The sequence below is a fragment of the Gastrolobium bilobum genome, unplaced genomic scaffold (genome assembly GCF_033153095.1).
Source record: "Gastrolobium bilobum isolate Gb01-03AN ecotype WA unplaced genomic scaffold, APGP_CSIRO_Gbil_v1 utg27012, whole genome shotgun sequence".
Lineage (NCBI taxonomy): Eukaryota > Viridiplantae > Streptophyta > Magnoliopsida > Fabales > Fabaceae > Gastrolobium > Gastrolobium bilobum.
Window position 1 is genome coordinate 87,054 of NW_026895143.1, and position 21,421 is coordinate 108,474.

General features: G+C 38.8%; 1 protein-coding gene across 1 annotated transcript; it reads right to left on the minus strand.

The window, feature by feature from the left end:
* Nucleotides 1-1,402: 1,402 nt before the first annotated feature.
* On the minus strand, nt 1,403-2,014 carry LOC133294760 (secreted RxLR effector protein 161-like). Its single transcript, XM_061493541.1, has one exon. The coding sequence runs from the start codon at nt 2,012-2,014 to the stop codon at nt 1,403-1,405; it is 612 nt and encodes a 203-aa protein (XP_061349525.1).
* Nucleotides 2,015-21,421: the final 19,407 nt, after the last annotated feature.

The window sequence follows — 21,421 nt, forward strand, 5'->3', positions numbered from 1 at the left end:
AATTTAGTGCATACGAAACTTGAAATATATGGAGGAACTAGTTGCTGATTTTTATTTTTAATTTTTGTTTGATTATCTTCTAGTTGAACAATTTTACTCTAACCTAATATCGGCTTCTACAAAGAATACTAGTGTTGAAACTCTTTTGCATCAATTCTTTAACTTAGAGGTAAATACATGGTCCATAGATCTGTGTTGCTTCTGCTCATATATTTGCTTTGCTGATCTGAATGATCTTTTCTCTTCTGCAAGATCAATAACAAAAAATTTGGCCTTGGTTGATTTTGGAACCATAGTGGTTAGCTAGAGCTTGTGCCTTTTTGTTTGTGTTTTTCTCATGAATTGTATTATTCTCTAGACCATATTCTCCCCTATCCCTTAGCTCCGTTCAAAGAGAAAAAAAGAAAAAAGAAACTCTTGCTATCCTAATTGCAAAGCACTGATATGAGTGTTGCTGCGATTCATGTTTTGTACTTTGTTGTGATAAGAACCTGTTTTTCTTTCTTGTATTGTGCTTGCTAAGTTTTCTTCTGCATATCAATTGGTATGGATGCTTGTAAGGTCTTATTATTGTTTCACATGAATCAAATTAGAATTTCCTTCATTGATATTTTACTTGCTTGTTGTGTCTCTCATACCATCATGCCTACACACAAGTAATAACTTGTTTATGCTATTTGGTATTTCGTATGGTATTATTCTGTATGCTCTGCTTTGAATTGATCAACATCATTACCTTTTAGTGTGCGCATCGAATGGTGGATGTCTTGGCCTTATATCTACAATACTTTCCACAGGCGCACATGCAAACTACAACGACCAAACAGGAGAGACAAATGAAGTGAGGTTTGGATCCAAGGTTTTATAACTGGTGCTCACACACACAAATACACAAGAAATTCTCTGAATATACCTCTATTCTATTACTGATTCTGCCAAGCTTATTTACAAGAGTTACTGTGTACTATTTATAAGCAATAGCAAATGATTAAGAGTGATAATGACTAACATAGGAAATCTAAACATATTAATTGTCCACTAACAGATACCTAGGAACACACCTCTTCACCATAAACATTTCATTTTCTTTTTTTCTTTTATTTAATTTAAAACTTATCCCAACAAAACTCCCCCATAAGCTTTAAATTCTTCGACCATCCTTCATCCCAATCTTCTTCTTGAAATTTTCTAACAGCAACGTTGGTAACGACTTCGTAAATATGTCACCCACTTGATCTCGGCTTGCAACATGAGTGAGCTCCACCTTTCCTTCCTTGACTTGATCCCAGATGAAATGAAACCTGACATCTATATGCTTACTCCTCTCATGGTTGACCGGGTTCTTTGCTAACTCGATTGTAGACTTGTTGTGAACCCGGATCTCGGCTGGGTCGACTTGTTCTTACTCCAATTTACTCAATAGATTCCTCAGCCACATGGCGTGACAAACGCACCAGGATGCATCAGCGTACTCGGCTTCGCATGTAGATAAAGTTACAATGAGTTCCTTCTTTGACATCCACATGAATGTCGTGTTTCCCATGAAAAACACATAGCCAGCCGTGCTCTTCCTATCATCAACATCTCCACACCAGTCGCTATCTGAATATCCCACCAGCTTGTACTTGTCTGACTTCGAATAATGAAGTCCTTGCGAGATTTTTCCTTGAACATATCTCAATATCCTCTTCGCTGCCTTCCAATGTGTGTAGCCCAGATCTTCCATGAACCGGCTTATAATCCCAACACTTAGACACAAGTCTGGCCTCGTGCAATTTAAATACCTCAAACATCCTACTAGACTACGGTAATTACTCGGATCAACTCTTTCTCCTCCATCATACTTCGAAATTTTTAAGCCGGGTTCCATAGGAGTTGAAACCGGATTGCAATCTATCATTTTGAACCTCTTTAGGATATCTTTTGCATAAGCTTCTTGAGATACAAAGATCCCGAATTTCTCTTGTCTGACTTCCAGACCAAGGAAGTATCTCATCAGACCGAGATCCGTCATCTCGAACTCTTTTGTCATTCTTCTTGAAGTCTTGTATCATCCCTTCATCATTTCCCAAGAGGATTAGATCATTAACATATAAAGCAACCAGTAAAATATTACCTTCTTTCTTCTTCACATACAGGGCATGTTCATATGGACATTGCTCAAATCTGTCCTTCTTGAAATAAGAGTCAATACGGGTATTCCAAGCCCGCGATGCCTGCTTCAGCCCTTACAAAGCCTTCTTCAGCCTTAACACTTTTCTTTCTTGTCCGACTTTCATGAAACCCGGAGGTTGTTTAAGATATACCTCCTCCTCAAGTACACCGTTTAAGAACGCCGATTTCACATCCATCTGAGCTGCCAGTAAAAGCAATCGAAGAGCTGGCCAGAGAGTTCTATGCCAAAGCTTACTCAGTTGAGCAAGTGACGAATAGAGCACATGTTAGTTATGTGAGAGGGAAGGAGATACCCTACAATGCTGCGGCAATTCAAGAAATTTTTCAGACTGCTAAACATGACAGAACCACCCAGCGGACTTGCAGGTTTCAAACAAAACTTGCAACTATTGAATATGAACAAAATGATCCCTTTGGAGTAGCTGAACTTGTTCTCCGCAGTATAACACTTCCTGGAGAACAGTGGGACCCAACCAAAGATCACAGCCACCCAAAGAGGATCTAGTTGAAGCAGCTGAACAATGTGGCCAAAGTGTGGCACCACTTCATCAACAACAACATCATGCCAAGCCTAAATCAGACTGAAATAGTGGTAAAAAAAGTCGTACTGATCCACACCATTATGGAAGGAATGAGGATTGACTTGCCCCGAATACTAGCTGACAGCATCTATGAAATGGCCCAAAACAAATCTAAGACAGCCGCAATTGGTCATGCCTCTCTGATCCAGAGCCTATGTTCAACAGCAGGGGTGGAGATCCCCACTAAAGGAGACACCATCCCCTTGCGTCCCATTATAGACGCAAAATATATTTCTACCTATATAGGAGGATCAGCTGTTGAGGGAGAGGAGGACACTGCACCGCCACAGGAGACTCGCGGCAGGCCGAGACGTACACCAGGACCATCTGGTCCAGCTGAGAGACCACCAGTCCCGACTACTGAGAGTCGACTAGACGATCTCGAGACACCGATGGGATTTCTCAGGCGGCGACTCAGGTATATGCAGCGGAGGGAGCAGGACTACCAGACATATTTGGTTAATCAATCCAATTGATTTGTTTCTAATCAATCTAATTGATTTGTTTCCTTTATTTACTCCATCTTCAATAAATCTAATTTAATGACTATATTTAAATTCCAATTTTAAATTCGAAATTCAAATTTAGAATTTAAATTAATTTTATTTAAATTCAAATTTCCAATTCGAAATTAGAATTCAAATTAATTTTATTAATTTAATATTTAAATTAATTTGGTTACATCATGGATCAAGTCCAACTTGACCCATGATGCCACCTACTCTCTATTGGCCCAATATGTGGGCTTTTCCAACTTAGGCCCATTATGCCTTATTGGGCCCAAAACACATATGCTAGAATTCAAGACAACTTAAGGTGTTTGTGTGCGACCCATCAGGCCCAATATAGCCGCTGACATAAATGGGCTTGGGCCCATTAGGCCCAATCCATCTAATGACAACACAGAGCACTAGCAATGCTTTGTTGTCCCAGAGCTAGTTGAGTTCATCGAATGATCAACCTGTTATACCTATTTGGTTACCGTGTGAATTGTCCTTTCGTCTCGGTTATCCATTGACCTAGGTCAAGGAAAACGTATCAACCCCTGCGGTCTAGGGTTAGCTTTTGTCGAAACAGCGAATCTTCATTTACGGACTCTAAAGAGCGGGCCATCTCATGACTCCTTTACTATGCATAGATTTCCGAGTCCCGTAAATGTCATCCTGATTTCACCGGTCTACGGATAACCTAATCTCTCACAGAGATTGACGAATTCCTTTAGCTTGTCACACTAGCCCTGAGTCCTTAGGGCATGCCCAAGAGTATACCTACAAGTCTCCGTGTTTCAGGCAGACAAGATATACAATCAAAGTAAGCCTTCCAGAGCACAGGTCTATACGACAACAGTAGGTCTAAGGAAAGACACACTCAAATAATAAGAGACATTACCTATTGATACTATCTGTGAGATTTCCTTGTAGTGTCTCTTTGTGGGTCAGTTCAGTGCGAGCTATTCTCCAATAGGTCCACCCACGAGTCAGCTAAGACATCTCCATGTCTGTAGCTCATGAGGACTCTACCTTGCATCTCCATGCAAATAACTGAGATGTGCTAGTCTTACCCGAGATATCCAATGCCTATTATTGGTATCTCTAGACCAGGAACATATTTCTGGCAATGGACGTGTGGTGTCATTGAGCCCTCATGATCGTGATCTCTATCACATATCCTCAATGTGACACCCGTTCCATTCCAAGGGCTTTATCCAGTTACTCATATTCAATATTTGAGACATGCAATATGAAACAAGATAAATAATGCTTTTATTCATAAAATTTATTTATAACTAATAAAGAAGTACATAGATCCATCTGACTCTCAGATTGTCTCTAGGACACCTATGTACTAACAATACCTTGATCATTCCCTTTGAAATTTCTTTAATTTAGCTTGTTTGTGTCATAAAAAGAGGTAACTTTAATCATTCAAGATAAGGGTTGTTAATCTAGGTTTAATAAGTAATAATGGACTGTTGTTTTGAGAAAAACCGAACCTTGGACCATTGGAATCCATTGCAACCTCGGATTATGCAGAATTCTGTTCTGTCCGTGTGGTAATCGATTACCTTTCACTTGGTAATCGATTACCATGTGCAATAATTGATTACTCTATTTTGGTAATCGGTTACCATGTGCAGTAATCGATTACCAATTGTTTGGTAATCGATTAGCACCTGTTAGAATGGCCAGAAACTAGTTTTAATGCGTGGGAAAGTCCCCATTTGGGCATGTTGGGCCGTGTTCCACCGGTCAGATCATTTGTTTCCATTGTGGGATGGAGGGCCACTATGCCAGACATTGTCCTTCCTCAACTGCTAGGGCGGCAGCAATTTAGGAGATTCCTTTACAAATGGTTCCTCTTCCACCTATAGCGGCACCTGTCGTGCCACCAATCACAGGCCGAGTTTACACCTTGGATCGACAGCAGTCGGACCGAGCTTTGAACCTTGTGAGAGGTACTGTTTCTATTGGTAGTCGTGTCATAGATATATTGTTTGATTCCGGGGCTACGCATTCTTTCACCGCGACCCCGATTGCTGTGGGGCTTGAGTTACCCATTTATGTGCTTTGTCCACCGTTGCGGGTTACTACCGCCACTGGAGAAAAGTGTGATACTTCCTCTGTACACCGTGATGTTGTGTTTCAGTGGGATGGCTGTGAGTACTCGGTAGATCTGATTGGATTACCGATGGCTAATTTGGAGATCATCCTTGGCATGGACTGGTTGTCCAGAAATTGTGTGATGATTGATTGTTGTGCAAAGAAAGTGGTGATGTCTCCTTGTGATTCCACTACCAGTTCTTCTCCTTATATATCAGTGCTGCAGGCTAGGAGAGCCTTGAGAGCAGGGGCATTTGGTTATGTCATGTTGGGAGATTTGGTGAGTGGGACACAGTAGGATATTACTAGCATTCCTGTGGTGAGGGAATTCCTCGAGGTGTTTCCTGAGGAGATTCTTGAGTTTCCACCGCAGAGAGAGATAGAGTTCTTCATTGACCTATTGCCTGGTGTTGGGCCTATTTCATTAGCTCCATACCAGATGTCTCCACCTGAGTTAGCAGAATTGAAGAAGCACATTGAGGATCTTTCCGCGAAAGACTTCATTCGATCGAGTGTGTCTCCATGGAGAGCATCGATCATCTTTGTTAAGAAGAAAGATGGGACAATGCGATTGTGCTCCGATTACAGACAGCTGAACAAGGTGAGAATCAAGAACAAGTATCCCCTCCCTCGTATTGATGATCTGTTGGATCAACTTAGGGGTGCTTGCGTGTATTCCAAGATTGATCTTCAGTTTAGATACCATCAGATCCGGGTTAAGCCGGAGGACGTTCGCAAGACCGCGTTTCGTTCGAGATACGGTCATTATGAGTATTTGGTGATCCCGTTTGGACTCACCAATGCACCGGCAGTGTTCATGGATTACATGAATCGTATCTTTCAGCCATACTTGGATCATTTTCTGATCGTCTTCATTGACGATATTTTGATTTACTCCAAGAATGAGGAGGAGCATGCAGAGCACTTGAGGATTGTGTTACAGGTGCTTAAAGAGAAAAGCTTTATGCAAAGCCTTCTAAGTGTGAGTTTTGGCTCAAGTCGATGAAATTTATTGGCATGTGATTTCTGCAGAAGGAGTTGCAGTAGATCCGAACAAGATTGAGGCAGTGTTGGATTGGGAGAGACCCAAAACTGTTACTAAAGTAAGGAGTTTCTTGGGTTTGGCAAATTATTATTGGAGGTTCATTGAGGGATTCTCAAAGATGGTTTTACCACTGACTCGCCTTACCCGGAAAGAGACTCCATTTGTGGGGACTTATGAGTGTAAGGAATATTTTTAGGAGTTGAAGAAGAGATTGACCACTGCTCCAGTGTTGATCCTTCCTGATCTTGCTGAACAGATTGAGCTATATTGTGATGCCTCTAGGAAAGGGCTAGGTTGTGTGTTGATGCAGACTGTAAGAGTTATTGCTTCGAGGCAGTTAAAGCCTCATGAGAAGAACTACCCGACTCATGATTTGGAGGTGGTTGCTATTGTTTTTCCCTTTAAGATTTGGAGGCATTATTTGTACGGTATGAAGTTTACGGTGTTCAGTGATCATAAGAGTTTGAAGTACATGTTTGATCAGAAGGAGCTGAACATGAGACAAAGAAGATGGATGGAATTTCTAAAAGACCACGACTTTGAGTTGAAGTACCACCCAGGCAAAGCCAATATGGTAGCTGATGCTTTGAGTCAGAAATCTGTGAGTCTATCCTGTTTGATGATATGTGACTTTGACGTGATTGACAAGTTTTGAGATTTGACAGTGACCTCGTTGTTCGGGGGTGCACTTCTCGAGATGGAAACTGTGAGAGTTGAAAATGAGTTAATGGAGAAGATTAAAGAGGCGCAAGTGCAAAAAGAGTGCCTTGATTATGTAATGAACCAGGACGGTGTGTCTTGGAGTGATGAGGGATTGTTGATGTTCCATAAAAGAGTAGTAATATCTAGAGGTCCGTTGACAGAGGAGGTGATGTCAGAGGGTCATAAGGGCCAATTCACTATCCACCCTAGGGCTACAAAGATGTACCAGGACTTGAAGAGAAACTTTTGGTGGCCGGGCATGAAGAAGGATATTGTTGTTTATGTGTCCAAATGTTTGATATGTCAGAAAGTGAAGATTGAACACCAGAAACCGTCTGGTAAGCTTCAACCTCTTGAGATTCCGCAATGGAAGTGGGAGAGCATTTCCATGGACTTCGTGGTAACTCTAAAAGAAAGAGCCTTGAAGGCCGAAGGTATGTGAGGATGAAAACAAAAAAAATTTCAAAGCGAAATTACACATACCAATTCAAGATACATGCTTTAGGACAAAATGTTACCTTGTTTGTAATTCAAAACTCGAAGACGATCAATGTTAGGCTTGAAGACACAAGCCTTCTAATGTTGATCCACACCACTCTATGCCAAGACAGAAGAACTATTCTTCAAAGCCACCAACAAACACCAAAGGAGGCAAGCTAGGCGTCCCTTATTAAGAGGAAGGAGGCTAGGTTTCAAGGTGTTTAGATAAGTGAATTTTCAGCAAGAAAACTCACAAAAAGTGTCGCATGAATTGTAGGAGAGAGTGGCTTTTATTTTTCAAAAAAACCTTAAGAGAACTTGACCAAAAGGAAGCATTTAAGGAGATGAAAGAGCAATAATTTTGAATCAGATTTTTCACCAAAAATCTGATCATGGAGCACCCCTTTTGTGGAGGAAAGAGTGGAGTTGTTGCAATTTAAATCTAATCAACAAACTCCTATCCTATCCTCATAAAACTAAGTCTACACCTAGTCAAAAATCTGACTTAATAACCATTATATGGTCAGCCATATGGTTCGCCCCATTCAGCCCAAAATCATTCTATAAATATTGATTAGTTGCAATTCAAATTGAATCAACTAAATCAAATATTTCCACAACCAACCAAATCTGAATGGAGCTTAATTTGTTGACTAAATGACCATCATTAAACCACCAAATCAGCGCCCCAATCATCCTTGATGATGTCCAAAGATCTCCTCTTGATACTTGGGATTTGATCCTTACAAGATACTATCAAGATCTCATCTTATCCTTTTGTTATGAAACATCCTTTCATAGCCAATTCAAATTTGAACATTCTAATTTAAATATTCAAATATTTAAATTCAAAATTTAAATTTTAAATTTAACATTAGATAATTAATTTAACTAATTAAATTAATTAATAATGTCCTGGACCATCCAAGCTCATTACAAGAATCCATGCGCTCCTTTCCTTCTTAGGTGGGCATCCAAACTTCTTCTTGGGCTAACAACCATTATTAGGCCCAAAACCTTTAATGTTATAATGTCAAGACAATAAGGTGTTAGTGTGTGACCCATTAGGCCCAACTTAGCCACTGACATAAATGGGCTTGGGCCCAATAAGACCACAACCCATTTAATGATAACACAGAGCACTAGCAATGCTTTGTTGCCCCAGAGCTAGTTAGGTTAGTGACATGATCATCCTATTAAATGTATTTGGTTACCGTATATATTTCCTTTCGTCTCAGTTACCTTCCCATCACACCTAGGGTGAGGAGATGTATCAACCCTTGTGGTTTAGGGTAAGCTTTAATTCGAAATAGAGAATCTTCAATTTACTGACTCTAAAGGCAGATCATCTCATGATCTCTTTTACTATGCATAGATTCTCGAGTCCCGTAAATGTCATCCCGATTTCTCCGGTTTACAGATAACCTAATCCCTCACAGAGATTTGACGAATTCCTTCAGCTTATCACCCTATGCTTGTGTTTATTCAGGACATGCCCAAATGTATACCTATGAATCTCCATGTTTCAGGAAGACGAGGTATACAATCAAAACATGCCATCTAGAACACAGTCTAGGTGAAAACTTCTGGTCTAAGAAAAGACATACCCAAATAATAAGAAGCTACTCTAATGATACTATTTGTGAGATTTCCTCATAGAGCCTCTTTGTGGGTCTATTCAGTGCGAACTATACCCTTATAGGTCCACCCACGACTTAAGCTAAGACATCTCTATATTTGTAGCTCATGAGGTCTTTACCTTGTATCTGAATACAAGTAGATAAGCCGTGCTAGTTTTACCCGAGATTACTGGTCCCCATTCTCAGTGTCTCTAGATTGGGAACATAATATTAGGAATAAACATTTGGTATCCTTGAATCCTCATGATCGTGATCTCATAACAGATACTTAAGAGAAACCTATTTTATTCCAAGGGGTTTATCCAGTTATTCATATAATATATAAACAATGATATCGAGACAAAATATGAAACAGGATAAAGAGTGCTTATGATTTATTTGCAACAATATAAAAGGTACACATATGTCCTAATCTAATCAAAAGATTGTCTCTAGGACATCCATATACTAACAAACTCAGGCTGGTTGTGACTCTATCTGGGTCATTGTGGACAGATTGACCAAGTCTGCCCATTTTCTTCCTGTGAAAGTGAGCTTAACTACAGAGCAGTTGGCCAAACTATATGTTCGCGAGATTGTGAGGCTTCACGGGGTGCCCGAGAGTATCATTAGTGATAGGGAAGGAAAGACTCCAGAGGAGTGTACTTGGGAGCGGGAGGACGAGCTTCTCCAGCAATACCCTGAGTTTAAGGACATGTATATCTCTAATTTTGCGGATAAAATTCTTAAAAAGTGGGGTGAATGTAAGAACCCGCACCGTTAAATTAGGAATTTAAATAACTTATTTATGAGTTTAAGAAATAATTCCATAATTGACTTTGAATAAATATGGGAAGACTGAAATAATTACTATAAGGGCTTAATAACGCTGAAAGTTGCTTTTCTGATGAAAAATACAGATACAGGTTCTGCTTCACGGTATAAATACATACCGGTGAAGTATTCCGAAAAATTATAATAAGTACATGAATATTCCTAGAAAATACCTAAGTCATGTATATCAAGTTTTGAGTCGTAATAATGAATTTTGATGTCAGAACTTATACTGGCTACGTATAAAATGCGTACCGGCAAAGTGATGCAAAAATTATAATAAAAATATGATAAATCCTAGAAAAATAAATAGGTTAAGAATCTGAAGTTTGAGGTTAAAATGATTAGTGAAACTATCAGCGCTAATACCGACTGATTTAATTAAGTGCACCTATATATAGGTTGGCACATTAATCTAGGTCAGAAACCATAACCTCTCTACGTGAAATTCTGAGGCTGCCTTTGTTCTCCAAGCTTGTCACCTTCATTCTTCTCCAAAAAACTTCCCAAGTGATCACCTTTTTCCTAAGTTTCTTCATTCAATCACTATAGTTGTTGTGAGCAAGCCTTGGGAGGTAGAGAGGCACCACATTCTGAGCTGTTGCAGCCACTGTGTTGAGTGTGTGAGGCTGACTTCTTTGATTGTTGGGTTGGAGAGCCATTTCCTTGGTATATGTTGATGCAAGAAGCCACCTTGTGGAGAAAAAGACCAAGCTTGATAGCTATTTTCTTGGTCTTGTGTAATCAGAATCATAGAGCTGTGTAAGAAGCTCCAAGATAACTCTTTTACTCTGTTTTGAGCCTTTGGGTAAGCACCATTACATTTGCTCTTGATTTTCTATAGAAAGAATGAACCTTGATGCATGTAATAAGTGGAAATGGATAACTTAAGGGTTGGTAAGGTATAACACACCTAAAAATGCATGCTTGAACGTCTGGAATCATTTTTAATGATATCTTGGAAGGATATCTTCGCGAAAATGCAAAACTGCATTCTATCGCAAAATATCCGAATATGATATCCGGATATGGGGTTGGTGATATCCGGATATGATATCCGGATATGGATATGGATATCCGGATATGAGGTTGGTGATATCCGGATATGTCCCCGTGAAATATCCGGATATTCTGGAAATTTCGAGTGATGCACAGTTTTGTCCAAACAGAAGTGTAGATTGGGTTTCTGGACCCATGATTGGTTAATGTGAACCTTTGTAATAAGTTAACTAAGTCAGAATCACTTAGATTAAAGGCTTATGGCTTTGGGAGAAGCCTAAGGGCATGAACCGAAAAAGGAAACATTGTCGTAATGTAATGAATTTCTAGATTATGTGTGTTGATAATGTTTCTGATCTTAACAGATTGTGATTGCACTGTTTGGTGACCGTGGACTTGTGAGGTTTCTTTGTTGGTATTGTTAGCTTGCGAGATAAGCTTTCGTGTCCTTAGTTTTGCCCATTGTTGGTTCCACCATACCTCATGGAGGAATAGTTATATGAATGATGTGCTTTCTGAAAATATGTGATGAATATTGATATGTTATTGAGCTGATTTTGAGTGCAACTGCCATATGATATGTATGTTGTGTTCCACCTAGAGGGTAACCCTGAGTATGTGGAGACATACAAGATGGTAACTCCGTGGGTGAGGTACAAGAGTACTATGGGTTGTAGACGTACGTAAGTCCTACCTTTATTTCTCTGGCCGGTAGAATTTATATACACACATGACATTGACATATGCTGCATTGCACGGATTATGAAATTATGATGCTATTATGCTCTTTCCACTTATATTGCACATGTAAGTGAGTTTGAGGTGGAGAGATCCTTGAGGACCCCTTGTCTTACTGAGATTTATTTTTAGAGATCTCACCCCGTGTTGGGGCACATTTTCAGGTACAGGTACCTCTGAGGTTGAGACCTTTGATGGCAGAAAGCCAGAGTTGAGTTGATTATGCATGTTGTTGTATTGATATGCCTGGATTTCTGTTTTGCCTTGCTATCAGTATATTGCTAGTTGAATTGAGACATTGTTGGCTTTGTTGCCTTATTTGGTGAGCATGGGAGTTGTCCATGCCACACTGATATCAGTTATGTCTTTAGACTTGAGTTGTACTTATGTTTCAGGATATGGCCTGGTCTACGTGTTGTAGTTCCGTGACTCGATACTATTTATAATATGAGGATATTCAGTTAGTTATTTATTGCAATTTACATACAGACGATATTTTAAAAAGGAATAAGTAAATCTATTTGGTTAATAATGAATGATTCATAATTGGAAAGAAAAAGTTAGTTTCCGCATTTAATTAGCTGCGCCATTACCATATGTATGTTTAATACACCGGTGCACACAGGGTGTTACAAACTCGGTTATATCACCATCCACCAAAATTCTTTGGAATGAGGGGATGACTCAAGAGCTACATCCTTCGAGGGGCATCCGTCAAGGGGACCATATATATCTGTATTTATTTGTCCTTGAAATGGAGAAGCTCACCCATATTATTGACACCGCTGTAAAGGGAAATATGTGGAAAACAATATCTGTTGGGAGGGGGGACCCCAAATATCTCATCTCATGTTTGCAGATGATTTAATGTTATTTGCGGAGGTGAGCGAAGATCAAATTAATATTCTTATGAGATGCTTAAATCTATTTGAGGAATTTTTTGGTCAAAAAATTAGTGGGCAAAAAAGCAACATTTATTTCTCAAAAAATACTGATGAAGCTCTTGCAAATAGGATCACTAATATCAATGGATTTAAACGGGTCAAAAACATTAGCAGGATTTAAGAGCTTGGATGCAACACGACAGAGTAACTAAACAACACTATGGGGGCATTCTAGAGAGAGTTCGTCAAAGATTAACATGGTGGAAAGCTAAGTATCTGTCGCAGGCTGGAAGAATCACTTTGACCAAGTCAGTTTTGGCTTCAATTCCATCTTTCCAAATGCAATGTGGAAAATTACCTAGTGGTGTTTATAATGATTTGGAGAAAATGCAAAGACAATTTATATGGGGAGACAAGGAAGGGCAGAAGAGATTGCGTCTTATAAGCTAGGATACACTAACTAAAAACAAATGTGAAGGTGGTCTTGGTTTGAAGAAGATGGCCACCTTTAATGATGCTTTTTTGGCTAAGACTACATGGAGTGTCTTTTCAAATACCCAAGTTTTGTGGGTTAGACATCTTTTCATTCAAAAATGGAGACTTTGTCTTTTGGAAACAAATCTGTTTGTCTTGGAAAAAATGGAGGATCATGTTTTTTGGGAAATAAATGATGGCATGAGTATGAAATTGGCATGATAAATGGGAAAACAGGAATAACAAACTTATTGACAAGTCCCTATGCTCAATTCCCTAGGGGGAGGTACCGAAAATGGTTGTTGATTATATAGATGAATCTGGTGAGTGGAACAAGGAGGTGCTGTCCAAATGGCTCCCTATGGAGGAAATTCAAACCATTAGTAGCCTGCTACCTCCGTACCCACTAGATGGATCTGTTCAACCTAAATTGAATATAGCTAGTCAGGATGGAACTTCTGTCAAAGGTATTTATAGGTTATTAACTAGGCAGGTAGATGAGACAAGAACAAATTCTGACATCTGGAATATAGTTTGGAGATGGAAAGGTCCTCAAAGAATCCAGATTTTCTTGCGGAAGATGGCTCACAGTAGACTGCCAATAAAAAGAAGGCTAGCTTTTATGCATATGGGGGGTCCCACTTGCGGATTGTGTCATATTGAGGAAGAATCCTTGCTCCATGGATTAAGGGATTGCTATTGTATTTAATGACTATGGATCAATTTGGAAGCTCAAAAATATTGTCCTACATTTTTTTCTATTGAGGAACACGATTGACTGTTAACAAATCTTCGGGTAAATAAAGAGGATGGCAGTGGTGTGCCATGAAATATTACCTTTGTCGTTACTATTTGGTTAGCTTGGAAATGAAGGAATGACAAGCTACATGGTTCTCAAGGCCTTCACAATGCATATAACCAACATATTATTTCTTGTCAAGCTAACGACATTTGGGTTGTTGTTCAAAGGAAAATGAACATGTGACACCCTCCCCTGTGTGCACCCAAGGGAGTTGTCTGCTAAGCGGATTAGAGTCGTAACGAAATTTTAAATAAATACAGCACTGCATTTTCAAGTTACTAATTAACTATTAGTTTGAAATCTGGGAGTTTACTGAAATCAGAATGCAACTTTACAAAATGCATGGCTTGTTGAAATATTGGCTTTCTTGAAAAACCTTGCTGCCTTGTAAAAATGGTATAAATTCGAGTTCAACAGCTTAAAAAATATTTTTAGATACAGGAAAATAGACATCCGGGGCTTTACGTGCATATAAAAATTGTTTCATTCGGAGGTGTCTAGCTCCCGAAACTGAACTTGCAAAGTACAAGACAAATCAGTGCAATGTTCCAAAACGACCTGACTTGCAAAAATCATAATAAATCGAGCTTTCAGAATTTCAATGTAAAGTTTATGTAATCTTAAACTAGACACCTGGGGCTTTAAGCATATATAAATTATGCCTCAAACAGAGATCTGTAGCCCCAGAAACAGAACTCGCAAGGTGCTCGCAAAATCAGTTTCAGAAATCCGAATTTTAAAACAGACAAAAATTGTTTTCGCAAACAAGTTCAACATTGCGTAATTTACAAACAGTACATAAATCCCAAATTACAGCAAATTAATATATGATCCAACATTTTTCCAATCTCCCAAATATTACACCAACGTCAAATATTTCATGCGCATTCAGCAAAATCAGCAACAGACAGTAGAATTTCCAACAGCAGCATGTAAACAGAATATTCCCAATACAAGTACATCATCATCAAATTTTCTTTCGTACTCCAGCAATTTATAAAATTGAGCCCCCGAAAGGGTGAGAAAAATCCCAGTTGTGCGGCAGTAAAACCAGTAAAGCAACAATATTAGACTAGGCACAAAATTCCAAAACAGTCGCATCAACATTTAACTTTCCGGACATATGCTAACATATAATCATAGTGCGTATATAACGCCAAAGTACTAATCATATTGCGTATATAACGCCAAAATACTAATCAAGATGCGTATATAACGCCAAAGGTGTACGTTCATAGCACTGCAGTGCACGTACTAACAAACACAATGGAGATTCCATAGGGCTCCCAAAGGTGAATTCCACTGGACCTATGCAGACTGAAGCCAAGTTTCCCATACCCTGGTACCGGAGGGATGCCTATATGATGTGTGCTCAAACGTATGCTTACTTTTATTATATACTTCGGTTTCCAGAATGAATGCATAATGCTGGATGCTATGACATGTTTGGCACACACCAATAGAACAGATGAATCATGAGGTGCATATGTATGACTAGATCATAATAGCATATATTTCTCGTACTTTTAATACCGAGCTGCCGAATCACAACTAATTCCCCAAAACGGAATTTCCATCATGTCAAGTCCAAAGGCAGAACACATATAACGTATAACATAATACAAATCATCAGGCACATGTGAGCAACAGTTCAAAATTCCATACTCTAGCTAATAGTCACAATAGGTCTCACCACCAAACACTTACCTCGCGTGCCACAACTATTAATAAAACAGCAGCCATAATCAGTCCCCACTCAAGGGTTATGCGCACCTAAGCAAAAGTATAACAAGTCAGAATTACAAGCCACAATTTTCCTACACGTTACATGACATTTTTTGTTCTCCTAGCCCCCTTAGTTCATAACCTGTTTGCAGGTTCTGTTTCTAATACGTTCTGACTTCAAATAAATATTATCACTCATTTACAATGAACAATCCAAAGTTTCTTAAGTATAGGAATTCGGTTTTCAACACTATAAAGAAGCTAATGATGTTTATTCATATTTTCAACGTTACAAAGCCTATGGTGTGCTAAGGAGAGGCTCAACACATGTTGTTCATTTACATTTAATTCATACAAAGTTTGATGCACCACATTTTCTAACAAGGGGGACAACATTCCAAGTTAAAGGAACTATTCGTTATTGTGTAACCACAAAACCCTATCGGTCCCAACGTAACAGAAATAATAGAACGAAGATAACACAAAGCCATTCCTTAAAGTACACTTGCAAACTCAGTTTGTAGCCAGGGACTAGGGACAACTAATTAATCTATTTACAAAATATTCCCTACAACGCTTGAGTGTGATTAAACAAGGACCATAACAAGCTGGCCATACAAGTTTAGTACATGCCAAGTTTAACCAATATGTCCAATTCAAGGGCTGGTCTAACACCATTAGGGAGGTAGGAGTCAAGTACCCTCCTCCACACATCACTAATTTGTTTCACATCTTCTTTCTCAAGGATGATGTCTAGTGCCAATTCACCATTAGAAAATTTGTAAGGATAGCGGACCCACATGTTTAAGCCTTAATTACTTCCAATTCTACTTTCTAAGGGCATTAACTGAGTCTACTGAGATAAGTGATCCATCCCTACATAAATTTGTCTACGTATCGTTCTAAGGTCAATTAACAAGTCCTTCGTAAGGCTAGTTAACTACATCAATTGCCTTAATCATATATCACTGCTACTCTTACTCGGTTCTGAGACCCAACAGGATTAATGAAAAGAATAACAGTTTCTATTATCCAGCTATATGCACGACCACCCATGCAAGGAAACAGCATGAATCTCAAGGGCAAGTACGGACCAGCAGTCATTATTCAAAGATCACATGTTATCATTCACGGCTTAGAACATCACAAAAATATTCACATCAAGTATATATATCTATATAAATCTTCCTTACAATCCATAGGAAATATAATTGATAAGCAATCATTAATTCAAGTAGCAATTCACTATTTCACACATAGTGCTCAGACACAAGTATACCCCATGATAACCATGATTGTGCACACACATCTTGCGTGACAGTGAGTTGATCAGGCTCACCACCTAGCAAGGAAATGGGCAAGGCCATGCTTAATACCGGGTACTACCAGTACCATCACACCTAAAGGAAAAGAAATTTTAGTTAACAACCCATGCAACAATTATATTCAAACAGCCAATAATTTCAAACAACAACAATTCAGCAACCAAGTATCAACAACAAATATTTCATCAAATACAGACACCTTGAATCAAAACAGCTCTGATACCATTTAGTGTGACACCCTCCCCTGTGTGCACCCAAGGGAGTTATCTGCTAAGCGGATTAGAGTCGTAACGAATTTTTAAATAAATACAGCACTGCATTTTCAAGTTACTAATTAACTATTAGTTTGAAATCTGGGAGTTTACTGAAATCAGAGTGCAACTTTACAAAATGCATGGCTTCCTGAAATAATGGCTTTCTTGAAAAACCTTGCTGCCTTGTAAAAATCGTATAAATTCGAGTTCAACAGCTTAAAAAATATTTTTAGATACAGGAAAATAGACATCTAGGGCTTTACGTGCATATAAAAATTGTTTCATTCGGAGGTGTCTAGCTCCCGAAACTGAACTCGCAAAGTACAAGACAAATCAGTGCAATGTTCCAAAACGACCTGACTTGCAAAATCATAAAAAATCGAGCTTTCAGAATTTCATTGTAAATTTTATGTAATCTTAAACTAGACACTTGGGGCTTTAAGCACATATAAATTATGCCTCAAACAGAGATTTGTAGCCTCAGAAACAGAACTCGCAAAATCAGTTTCAGAAATCCGAATTTAAAAATAGACAAAAATTGTTTTCGCAAACGAGTTCAACATTACGTAATTTACAAACAGTACATAAATCCCAAATTACAGCAAATTAATATATGATCCAACATTTTTCCAGTCTCCCAAATATTACACCAACGTCAAATATTTCATGCGCATTCAGCAAAATTAGCAATAGACAGTAGAATTTCCAACAGCAGCATGTAAACAGAATATCCCCAATACAAGTACATCATCATCAAATTTTCTTTCGTACTCCTGCAATTTATAAAATTAAGCCCCCGAAAGGGTGAGAAAAATCCCAATAGTGCGGCAGTAAAACCAGTAAAGCAACAATATTAGACTAGGCACAAAATTCTAAAACAGTCGCATCAACATTTAACTTTCCGGATAGATGCTAACATATAATCATAGTGCGTATATAATGCCAAAGTACTAATCATATTGCGTATATAACGCCAAAATACTAATCAAGATGCGTATATAACGCTAAAGGTGTACGTTCATAGCACTGCAGTGCACGTACTAACAAACACAGTGGAGATTCCATAGGGCTCCCAAAGGTGAATTCCACTGGACATATGCGGACTGAAGCCAAGTGTCCCATACCCTGGTACCAGAGGGATGCCTATATGATGTGTTCTCAAACATATGCTTACTTTTATTATATAATTCGGTTTCCAGAATGAATTCATAATGTTGGATACTATGACATGTTTGGCACATACCAACAGAACAGATGAATCATGAGGTGCATATGCATGACTAGATCATAATAGCATATATTTCTCGTACTTTTAATACCGAGCTGCCGAATCACAAATAATTCCCCAAAACGGAATTTCCATCATGTCAAGTCCAAAGGCAGAACACATATAACGTATAACATAATACAAATCATCAGGCACATGTGAGCAACAGTTCAAAATTCCATACTCTAGCTAATAGTCACAATAAGTCTCACCACCAAACACTTACCTCGCATGCCACAACTATTAATCAAACAGCAGCCATAATCAGTCCCCACTCAAGGGTTACGCGCACCTAAGCAAAAGTATAACAAGTCAGAATTACAAGCCACAATTTTCCTACATGTTACATGACGTTTTTTGTTCTCCTAGCCCCCTTAGTTCATAACCGGATTGTAGGTTCTGTTTCTAATACGTTACGACTTCAAATAAATATTTTCACTCGTTTACAATGAACAATCCAAAGTTTCTCAAGTATAGGAATTCGGTTTTCAACACTATAAAGAAGCTAATGATGTTTATTAATATTTTCAACGTTACAAAGCCTATGGTGCGCTAAGGCGAGGCTCAACACATGTTGTTCATTTACATTTAATTCATACAAAGTTTGATGCACCACATTTTCTAACAAGGGGGACAACATTCCATGTTAAAGGAACTATTCGTTATTGTGTAACCACAAGACCCCATCGGTCCCAACATAACAGAAATAATAGAACGAAGATAAAACAAAGCCATTCGTTAAAGTACACTTGCAAACTCGATTTGTGGCCAAGGACAACTGATTAATCTATTTACAAAATATTCCCTACAACGCTTGAGTGTGATTAAACAAGGTCCATAACAAGCTGGCCATACAATTTTAGTACATGCCAAGTTTAACCAATATGTCCAATTCAAGGGCTGGTCTAACACCATTAGGGAGACTATTGTTCAAGTTTACAACATGCAGTTTAAGGCTTACATGCATTACATCCTAAGGCTGATTTAAAATGGCAGAGTCCTATGAAAGTACATGGCCAAAAGAAAGCATTTTCCTACATGTATGTAAGGACCGAACCAGGGAACAAGAAATGAGAATGACAACACAATAATTCCCCAATAATGCTAGTGTAAACTGAAACAGAATGGCAACCCACTAATTCCTCAAAGATACTCATGTGAACCGAAACTGTGAGGGGAGAAGGAGATTGAGTTTTTGAACGTTACCTCTTGCCAAAAACACACAGCCAACAATTCACTCATGAAACATAGTCTCCTTCAACTAAAGCTGCAAGGACCGATTTTATCTACATGCAATGAAGAGAAATACCCCATCGAGTCAAAGTCACACATATGCAAAAAGGAAAACCTTTGATGAGTACCGATCAGTGTTGAGATAGACTAGAAGCATGGAAATAGTTCACCTTCTAAGGCTGAACCTTCGGCTGGACAGAGCAGGGAAGAGGATATGCTCTACTGTTTTTGCTCTCTGCAAGGAGGCTCACGGCTTAGAGGAAGAGAAGATGAGGTATCATTTCATGTTGCTCCTCCTCTTGAGTTTCACGGTTTTATGAAGGGGTAGGAGAATGTGTTTGGAAACTTTTGTTATTCGGCTAAGAGACTCCCTATCTTTCTTGGTGTTCCTCCTCCATGTAGCTTACGACAATGAGGGGAATAAAGAGACAAATAAGTGCAGCCCAAGTCTTGGTATTCATCTTGGATGTTCACGGTTTAAGGGGAGAAATGAGGTGAGGGGGAGATGAAATTTGTTTCTTTGTGCTCCTTACAGCTCATGGCCTAGGGGATTGAGAGGAGAAGAATAGTGTGGTATTTTTATTTGGAAAATAATGGCCAGAAATCCTAGTGTGTTTTCCTCTCTATGTGCATAAGATGAAGAGATAAAGTGGAAGTGTGTTTTGCTTTTGACCAATGAGAGCACATGCAAACTGCCCACTCTCTATTCATTGGTTACATGCTTGAAAAGCTGATTGAGTTAGACTAAAACCACAAGCAATCAGATTGCTTTCTTCCCATTCTAGCGCAAGAAACTAGGGGGTACAAGATGGCTGAATTTCGCCATGTGTGAGTCCTAGACCAATCATGAATTGTCTTACAAGATTCTTAGGATAAGGTGTGAGTGAAATAGAGATTAGGGCTGAATCTAAGTCACACAAAAGGGCTCATGGGCCATCGACTTATGGGGGTTTGGGTCCAAAAATTATAAGTCGAAAGACTCTCCTATCTAGGGAATTAGCTCATGCATTATGATTTTATGTTACCCTCTAATTATTTACTAAGGGTTTATTCATGGAACTAAAATTAATCACTTACTTATAACTAATATTCAAATTCATAAAATATTCCAACTTATTCTTAATAACATGCACGCATAAAATTAATTTTTCTAACTCGAATTCATTCCCTCCTGAACACACACACACACACATATATATATATATATATATATATATATTTCGAGTTCAAGACCTGTATTAACACGACTAATGGCAGTTTATATACATTCCTAATTTTACGGGATGTTATAGAACGCTTACATCTGCACAAGAATTGAAGACATTCAAGTTACATGGCAACATCCAAATGTGGGATGAGTTAAAGTTAATACTGACAGAGCTGTGAAGGGAAGTCCGGGTCTGGCTGCTTGTGGGGGAGTGGTGAGAGATTGCACAAGTCATTGGCTGAATGGATTCTCCTACAGAATTGGCATATGCAGTGCTATTACGGTAGAGCTTTATGGAATTTTAAAAGGAATTCAAATGGTTTAGGAAGGTGGTTGGAGAAGGTGATCATTGAAAGTGACTCTGCAACGGCAGTCACATGGCTTACCAAAAGGCTGTGATCTCATCTTGTGACTCGTATACTGGCATAGATGAACAAAGAATGGGTAGTGAAGATAAAGCACACATATAGGGAAGGA